At 37.0% G+C, this 9,860-nt stretch overlaps 1 protein-coding gene across 1 annotated transcript; it reads right to left on the bottom strand.

Annotated features, from left to right (window-relative positions):
• Positions 1 to 240: 240 nt before the first annotated feature.
• LOC135476515 (coiled-coil domain-containing protein 92-like) lies at positions 241 to 9,858 on the bottom strand. The gene is made up of 4 exons (XM_064756557.1): positions 9,689 to 9,858; positions 3,921 to 4,155; positions 3,438 to 3,482; positions 241 to 2,304 (listed from the first exon to the last, which is right to left on the bottom strand). The coding sequence occupies exons 2-4, from the start codon at positions 4,045 to 4,047 to the stop codon at positions 1,547 to 1,549; spliced, it is 930 nt and encodes a 309-aa protein (XP_064612627.1). The 5' UTR covers positions 4,048 to 4,155; positions 9,689 to 9,858; the 3' UTR covers positions 241 to 1,546.
• Between the last annotated feature and the right edge of the window lie 2 nt (positions 9,859 to 9,860).

The following is a 9,860-nucleotide window of genomic DNA, read 5'->3' as shown; positions in this document are numbered from 1 at the left end:
TATAATTGTCGTTTTGCGTCTACACGAAGAACAACGGTGGACACCTACACAGGCGGATAAGAAACATCTGCAATAAATGAATCGGGCGGTAGCTACATGTATTTTAGGTAAAGGTTGATCAAAGGTTAAATCACTCCTGGGTACATACACCAACCTGAAATCTCTGACGAGCTTTGTGACTGAATTATTGCCACAATTATAGCACTCTAACTACAAAACATGTTGAACAACAACGGATCAGCAATTGAATTTCCACATTTGTGTGGTTGTGTTTTCTTTATATATCAAAGCGTGACAAATCCATTAGGCAAATGACGATATCATGACAATAAAAATACACCAAGGCAAGTCTTCTCAACTGGAGCAGATTCTTCAGTATTAACAAACCTGTCATGCCTGTCTGTATATAAGGTACTGTAATCTAAAATTCCTAGTATTACACCTCAAGTGAGATGATAGATTGTAAATGTTGGATTTAGTTACCAAATCTGGGCAAATGTCTGAGCATGGGCACAGTGATCCCTTACCTGACAACGTGAACATCACATCCAAAATCGAAGTAGCAAATATTTCAACCACGCTACAAAAGTGCTGGTAAAATATGACGCCTCCTTAATTGCACTAAGTAATGTTCCGTTCTTCTGAACAACATAATTATATGTTACATTTTTCTGATACATATGACATAAGTACACAAAATCAAAAGTTGGCTCACGTTTTACTTTTACAACCACTTTGTTTTGTTCCAAAAATGCATATGAAATTAAACCACAAGAGATTCTTATTTTCCATAAAAAATTTACGAAAGACCAGCATAGAAATTCCTATAAATTGTGCCTTAAAAAAACAACAGATAAATAACGCAACAAAATCGAGTAACAATCCGGTCATCTAAAACCAGATCAAGCAGTCTGTGACAAAATGGCTAGCAGCATTTCACAGGTGTTGGGGGTTAAATTAGGATGGGAGATCAGTCTTTGTTACAACATCCAGCAGTAGATACCATAGTAAGTCATCAGCCAATCAGAATGATCACAATATGGCTAATGAAGTCCACAACTTCTTTTTATCACATTAAATTCACTGTCAATCACAATCAAAGTCAATCTGAGACACAACAAGAAAGGTTAGAGACTAGTAAGTCTTGATGACAAATGTATAGAAAGATATAAAACTCAACCCCTCTTCAGTTCACATGTTACCTACCAGAGTACATGGTCATTACCTAAATGTACCAGTAATCTAGGAAGTTTAAATTCAAGTTAAGTAACAAAAATTGTCTACATAGTGATTGTGTCAAAAAATTTGTGATACTTTAGGGTACAAATTGTTTTTTAAAAAGTTACAAATGTAACTGAGGAAAAAATTTCATAAACAGTGTAAAAAAAAAAAACCTTTCTGTGTCAGTCTCAGTTTGGCTGGTCCACTTGTACAGGGTAAAATATTAAATAATAAAAAGAATATATTAATTATAAAAGCTGTCTAGAAAAAACATCACAGCCAAATGCATTAAATTAAGTAGTACATGAACAGGGCTGTAAGAAAATCAGTTATACTCAGAGCTCCGCGACTCGTGAGCTCTTCCCCATTTCCCTGTTGTGCCTGGAACCTGGTCTACTGCTAAGGTTTCCACCTCCGGTGAAGAGCTGGCCGGGGCTCTAACAGGACCCCCTCCTCGCCCATCATGGCGAGCTGAACGAAACAAAACGTGACCAGTGCTCTGTCTGGCGCCATGGATGACCGGAGCTGCTATTGGTGGTAAAGGTGGTGGGGCAGGCTTTATCCTCACTTCTTTCCTCTCTGCTGAGTTTTTCACCAGGAAAGGGGCAGGGTCTGGGATTTCTACAGGAGAGTCTGACCGAGCAGACTTGCTAGAGCTTCCTCGCATATGACGCCTTACCATCACAGTTGGCTGTGTACTCATTCCAAGCGCCTCCCCTTTCTTGTACAATGAGCGCCTGACACGTGGTACCCCGTCCCTGGGAGGAATGGGGATAACTGTTGGAGAGTTCATATTTTCTGACAGATTTTCTTCTTCTGCACCCACCCTCTTTTTCATTCTGTGCATCTCTGTTGTGAGGAAGGCTATATTGTTTGACTTGGAATCTAGTTCCCGTTTTAATGTGTTAATTGTCAGATTCTTAGCCTTTAGATTGTCCTGAAATTTCTTTTCCTGAGCTTTCAGTTTTTGCTCTAACATCTTCATTCGCTTGTCTTTCTTGTCAGAGTCCTGTTTCAGGTTATCTTGCTGTTTTCTACTTTCCTCCAGGTCTGCTTCCAGCCGCTTGACTTTTTCTGCATCGTCTAAGGAAACATGAAATATTGAATTAAATTAAGCATGTGCAAGACATAAAATGTCTTTCAAAAACATCTCCCACCTTGGCCACAGCATCTTCCTTGCGTGAGAAAGTAATTCATGACATAAAATCTGCAATCTGTAAGTTTTCATGTCAGATCAATGGTATAATGGGAATTAAACTTTCCACTTGAGACCTTAGCAACCTTTTACCAGGCATGCCATGGGGGATAACATCAGTACAATCAAAGGGGATCTGAAGGCCACAAATACAGTCTATTGCCAAAGCAACCATGAAAGTGAGTGCTCACTGTAATCTACTGCCATTCTCCATATAACTTACAAGTCTCCTTATTTATCAAAGCAGCAGCCAAACATGCAAGAGCTGGATTTGAGCCCTTAACCTATTTGGCAGGAGGTCAAACAGATGCAGGGAGAGCAATGATTTGGCCACGTAAAGCCAATGAGGGCCCCATTCACTGATTTGAACACCACATTGGGGGCTGTTTCAGGACAGAAGCTTCATGTTTCAATTAAAAAAAAACAGACATGTTATGCATGTACACATATCTACAGCACTCTCATGTAATATAAATAAATATCCCTTGCATTTGTGAACAGCAGAATCCAAATAATACACTTCTACGAGCTATCTAAATTGCACACTCCTACAATATATACCATCATCAAAACTGTGTTTTCAGGCAAGATGACCAAATATGTTCTTATTTAAAAAAAAAACAACATGCATAAATAATATTATTTATTTATTTGATTTAATATTTGAGTTTTTAATGTATTCTAAAACAGTCAGTTCTACAGGCAGAGGAAACCTGAGAGTCCAGATGAAACCACCAAGCTTTGGCTAATGACTGACAAATTTTTCCAAGAGTGACACATAGCTTCCACCAGCACCGTGAGCTTAAGGCGTAGGTGGCATGCATACTGGTGGAAGGTGTAAACTGATCTCCAATATACTTCATGTAACACGTGGATTAAGTAATGGGCTTTGCATGGGGTCAACTTCTTTTTGTCATTGCTCGTCAAACAGCGATGGAACAGACTCCCTGTCTGAGGCTGGGTGAACCACATTCTGTATGTCCTTGACAGATATTTATGGATACATTGTAGGATATAGTACCTGTGTCTGTATCTGGGGTCACCATAGCCAGCTCAAATGTCAGCTCTGTGAACAAAAAACAACACATTAATAAGAAGCCACAAATGACATCACTAAACACAACAACATGCATGAACAGAAAACCTGGCAGAAGACAGAACACAGTGAAACCCAGGACTAATGCAAATGTTTCTAATGTCACTTCTGTGGATGTGTACATGTACACCTGCCACCTTCAACTGAATACTGTACAATATTGTCATGCCTGATACCCCAATTCCTCAACCTTTTCGCATATGAAGAGCAACTTAGAGTGAATTTAGGCATGTTATAATTTTATTTTGGAGCCAAAACTACATTGACTGGACTGGCCAATTTCAAGGCTTCACAAAAAGTCTGATCTTATTAGTACACACAGAATAATACCTTCAGAAAATGTTCTACATTAGTTTTGATCTGATGGATAACCAACTTGAACTAAAGGTTTTGGTGTCTTAAATATACCTGAGCACTTTTTCTGTAGTTTAGCGATTTCCTGGTGGAGTGCCTTGAGTGTGGTGGAGTGCTCCTGCTGCAAGAAGAGCAGGTTACACTCCAAGTTCCTCTGGTGGCTCACGGCCTCACTCGTCATCCTGATGTCTGATTTCACAGGCTACTGATCAGTCACACTCATGACCACAACACCCACTGCATCATCCACGCGCGAGACAAAGGACTGGCACTTGTTCCACTGTTACACCTGCATGAAAAAAGAAATGAGATTGCATGTATATTATCTGTAAGAACTTACAGTTTAGTACATGTAAAAGGCCCTAAGCCTTTGCGAAATGTACACTACACATGTACCAGTTCATCTGAAGCAGGAGCTGTACAGGCTAAAGTCATTCCACAGAAGTACCTTGTTCCCACAGACTATGACAGCACATCATTTTCTTTTATACATATAACTTTGCTGTTTTCAGCCTTAGTTTAAAAAATCATTTTCAGGCAGATATGGCACTTTAAAAAAAATTATGATAAAACCTACCAATACATGTATGTTCCTGTCAAAGCAATAGTATGCCCAAGCACATAGCTGGATATTAAAACATCAGCCCTATTTACAATTTACTTGTACATGTAAACAGAGCCCTATAAATTTCTTAATGTACAATAACATATACATAAACATGTACAAATATGTCTGCCAGCAGGTACATGTAGATTACAGCTACGGTCTCCAAGGCTTAGTGATGCATGAAAATGTTGGAAATCCTTGTTGACATACATATACCACACAACAATTGTACAGAACAAAAATGGAACCATGACAACACGAAAAACATTATGTGACAAACACATGTCCAGTATGTATGTCACACACACACACACACACACACACATATATATATATATATATATATATATATATATATGTATATATATATACACATACATAAATTAGCAGATTAGGCTTAACAAGTACACTGAATTACATAAATCACGCATACTACGCCCACATGTACATAAATGACTAAAGCTATACCCACCAACATGTACGACTGCAGAATGAAACTCAGCCCATCATATCCAGTCCACTCCTATTTATATGTGAAGGTGTACACACTGTACATGTATTCATACTAATGTCCACATACATGTACAATTAAAATATACTTCCTTACATACACAGTACATGTATTAAAGTTTCTTAGAAGTGCTGTGTCTATCATAGGTTTATCTGCTTTTACTGACAAAGCTTATCTTTTTATAGCCTGCACACATCAAAGGTTAAAAGTAAAAAGACATTAGATTCATTAAAAAAGGTGTGGAAACCCGACGAAAATGAGACACAGTTAACCTTGTGGCAGAAGAAAGAGGGAGAATTAATGTGTCTGAGATGCGTGTAGATGTACATGTACCTGCTAAAAAGAAAATAACCATGGATCCAAAAAAAGCATGTACACTGTCATATGTCCACAAAGAATCATGCAGTGAAATGGCACACATATTGTACATGCTGTGTCAGGTCAATGTTTTTTTCCTAGTAAATATAAAAAGCTATTAATCCAAAGGTAAAGACATTGGAAAGAAGCCAAATCACACATCAGCTCATGAAAACATAAATACATGTATATATATATATATGTACCATGAAAAAAGTTCAGGCAATGGTGAAGAACTTCTATCTCCTCCAAAATTCTCATTGCATCTTTATCTGTTATTTAAAGCAGAAGTGTTAATGGCACCATGCATCCTCCAAAGATAAGATTATTAATAAATGCATGTTTTAATTTATTATTAAAAGCATACAAGAATTTTTAGCACCTTGAAAGAGTCAGTCACACAGTTTAATCTATTACAAGAACATCTTTTGATAGTGTGTGTATATATATATATATATATATATATACACACACTATCAAAAGATGTTCTTGTAATAGATTAAACTGTAATATATATATATATATATATATATATATATATATATATATATATATATATATATATATAATGCGTTTAACCCACATCAGACAAAATGCTCCGCTTTTCATTGGACAACAACTGTTAACAGTCACACGAGGGATGTGTATATTTCCGCATCCTGCAGATGACGTGAAAAACAACAGGCACATCCAGACATTTCTGAAGCCTTTCACCTATACATCAGTCTTCTGAACTAATTTGATGGGTTGTTTGCAGGATAAATTTGTTACTCAGCCATAGGATACGGAAATATATGGAGTCATATTCATATTGGGCTCAGCAACAAATGAGGATTACTGACACAAATATTTCCATGTCCTATCACTGAGTAATCATAATCATGTAACTAATAGTATATGTGAATATTACAAACAATTATGTTTGCTACTGCATGAGCCTTCTCATAATACACTTGTACATAGATCTAGTACATTTACATGGTATCTTCTGGAACACAAGTTACCGGAAATTGGCGAGATCATTAATAAAACATTCCGTTTTCTTCTTCGAGTTAAACATTTTAGGCTTTATTGGCAACCAACATTAAGAATGTCTAGTTTGAACTAAGTGCAAGTATGCAGATGCACCATTTCCGTCAAATTTACATGTTCGCATGTACTTCAAGTTTTACATGCAAAAGGTGCCATGGTGAAGAATTCAATATAACAAAGAGCCTATACAAACTACAGTCGGATCAGAATAAATTTAGGGGCACTTCCAAAGATGAAAGGCGGTCATTATCAAGTGAAGCAGACCGGCATAAAGCCAAACCAATCAGGCATGCATCTTGCAAGCATGCGTTAATAAATACAATATAAGGTCAATCCATCAGAATGAAGCCCAGCACATACATGCATAAAGCACTGGCGCAGAAGAACCTTGTAATGCTTGTGAAATTGGTGTAACTGTAAATACATCTCATCTGTGAAACCTTCATACAGACTACATGTAGGTCCATATCTATACCAATTTAGTTCTAAAAAACATTTGGGCTCCAAATCTGTTGGGCATCCAAACTAATCAGCTGTATTAAAGCTAAGAAGTAAATTAATCAAAAACATTATGCTATACCAATAAAAAGTTAAGTTTTCAACCAAATTTATTTCATTTACCCACTCTCAAAAACAAACTCTCATTTAATAACCCCTTAAAAAGCATCATTTCAAGTTCCAAATTACAATGGACCAGTGCAAAATTTTTTCCCCATCAAAACGTACTATGAATTAAGCCTTAAAGCTGTTTGCTTACATATGTAGATATATAAAGTCTTCAATCCACCAATTACATCAAATAGCTGATTTGATGATACATTTACAACAGTCCTTCACATTATGGCAAGCTGTTTTGGAATTTATTCTCTAATGGTACATGTTAAATCCGTTTACATCTGCACCAAAAATTAGATGTATGATAATGTGCAAAATTAGATAAAAGTTTATTGCATGTAGAATTCTTTTCTACAAAATTATGTAAAATTTTTGTACAAATTTACAAAATGCACTGGACTCAGGTTACACAGAAAATTGACATTTGCATAGTTCTTTTGCACATATGTATATAATTTGAGAATAAATACCAAACTCATTTGCCCTACCATACACAATCAAAATTATAAGAACATGTATGTGAAGCAGAAAAATAAGATGAGTGCAACACTCACAGCTAGTCCATGGTAATCCAGTATTGACATGATCTAGCTTTAAGGCACTTTTCTCACTATGCTTTAGCTACTCTGCATACAGTGAATGCACCAGATGTTATTGTTCATTATTTATGTTAACTGTGCATGTTAGCCACATACTGCATACTGGTAGCCACAATAGCACGAACACTGGCATACTGTCTCAGTCTAGTTGTGGATGAAACCAAAGTCAATAATACATGTACATGCTAATACATTTACACTTTCAATTTGTTTTAATATCACTGTATTGTACATGTATGCCTAATTAATGTAACTGCACAGGACTGACAAGCCCCTTTATAATACAGCCTAGGGGTCATGTCATTTTTACAGTCTTACATGTATCTTCTTTGTTGCAATAATATTGCAGCATGTGTGAAATATTCTTGACAATGCAAATTATTAAACAGCCATACCTTAATTAAATGTCAAAGTGTTTGGACAAGTTTTCACAATAAACTTGAATTTCACCAAAAAGAAAAATCATTCAAATCATACATGTAAGTAATTTCTGTTGAACTGAACATACATTTTTAGCACAGTCGATCATATACTAAATGGAAAGCCCCTAAACAATGTTAATTTTGTATTGTGAGAATGAACATGCAAGTCACACTTAAAGTTCCGGCATATGTATCTGTATTTTGTCATAGTGAAGACAGAAAGACAAGTTTTAATTCATTGATGATTATAATGTGTTCAGAAAAAAAAATCTGGATAACCGATCTCCAATTGTGGTAAAAAAAGAGCAGAACATGAAACTCCTTGTGATCGCATGCAATGCATGTATGTTATTGGCTAATCAGTCAGGCGTCTGATATCTTAAGCACTACGTTGAATCGTGCAACATGTATGTTTTAACAAACAAATATTATGCCACTTGATCAATAATAGTAATAATGAAATTTGCACTGACAGAAAAACAAGTGCAAATTCCCCATAACTATGACAACCTTCAAAAGTCGATGTTGTCCTGCATTCAGCTTCTCTTCCCTTCGTAACTCAAGTTAAGATATCAAAGATTTGACTATGACAAGCAAACAAACTCACCTAGGTTACTGATATACATAAAAACTTGTAGTTCGAGGCTATATCCTCTCACGTTAGGTTTGGCAAAATTGTGCGCGGCCGAGCATGATGGCTCCAAACTATAGATCAGAGTGTGTTCCATTTAAGAAGACTTATGTTGTTACTTGCCCGAGTCAAATATGTCAAGGCTGGATGTACATCAAGTCCCTTGGTTGCATCACCAAAGAATCTTGGGACCATGAGGTCTTTGAAATAACATGAGTGACTGCAAATTGAAGATTGTGGACATATATTTAAGAGGTAATTTTTGTCGCAATCTCTGTGGCAACTGCACCATGCATGATTTAAAATCGAGCACGCTCTGACGGCGTCGATGCCATCCAATAAAAGTTTCCCAAATCTTATGCCTGAGCAACCTCGGACTATGAACACTTGTTGACTTTTAGGGTGCTTATGATTATGGTGAAACGCTGGTGCTGCCAGCCTAACCCAGCCAATGGGATGCCGACAGAGGTCCGAAGTGGGACATATTAAGTCATTTCTGTAACACTGGACATTCTATTACAGGGTCACAACAGGGCAACGTCACAGTGGGTAGACCAAATACACTGTACGTCACAGATGAAATCGCAGCATGCAACATGTTTCGCGCCGCCCAAAGAAAGACTGGTGATGTACAAGTTCCATGTCACACTAGCGTCAGCTTTTGTGAGAGGAAAATCTGTTGGTACCCCCACTGTGTGACGTTACTTGCCGTTATAGTTACGTGACTGAACATTCCGCGCTGGCGGCACTGGTGTTTCCACATAATCGTAAGCGCCCGAAGAGTCAGAGCTGCTTGTGGCAGCTAAAATATTTCATGAATGCTTTTCTCCATGATTTCTAAACATTTGTGAAGCTTCCATACATATGTAGCTCTTCCCTCTACAGAGCAGTGAAATTCCAGTACATTTATTTTACATTTGCAAAGAAGATATCAATTCAAATGTAAAGCCATATACATGTAGTTCTGTTTTCTATCAATAATTTTTTTGCTTGTCAGTCTCACTGCAGTGTCAAACCATCGTTCCAACTTTGCCAACAACATACTTACCAAACAGATATATCGCTCGTTAATCTGTATCAGTAGATTTCAAACAGATTACAGAAAAGGCACGAAAGATGATTCTAATAAAATATCAGACACTGGGGGAATCAATATGTTTTTCGATCATTGTTCTGTCAGATTATCAACCCAGCTGACGGCATCATCACCTTCACAACCA

The sequence above is a fragment of the Liolophura sinensis genome, chromosome 10 (assembly GCF_032854445.1).
Source record: "Liolophura sinensis isolate JHLJ2023 chromosome 10, CUHK_Ljap_v2, whole genome shotgun sequence".
Lineage (NCBI taxonomy): Eukaryota > Metazoa > Mollusca > Polyplacophora > Chitonida > Chitonidae > Liolophura > Liolophura sinensis.
The sequence above is the reverse complement of the archived record's forward strand: the minus strand, read 5'-3'. Positions and strand labels throughout refer to the sequence as shown.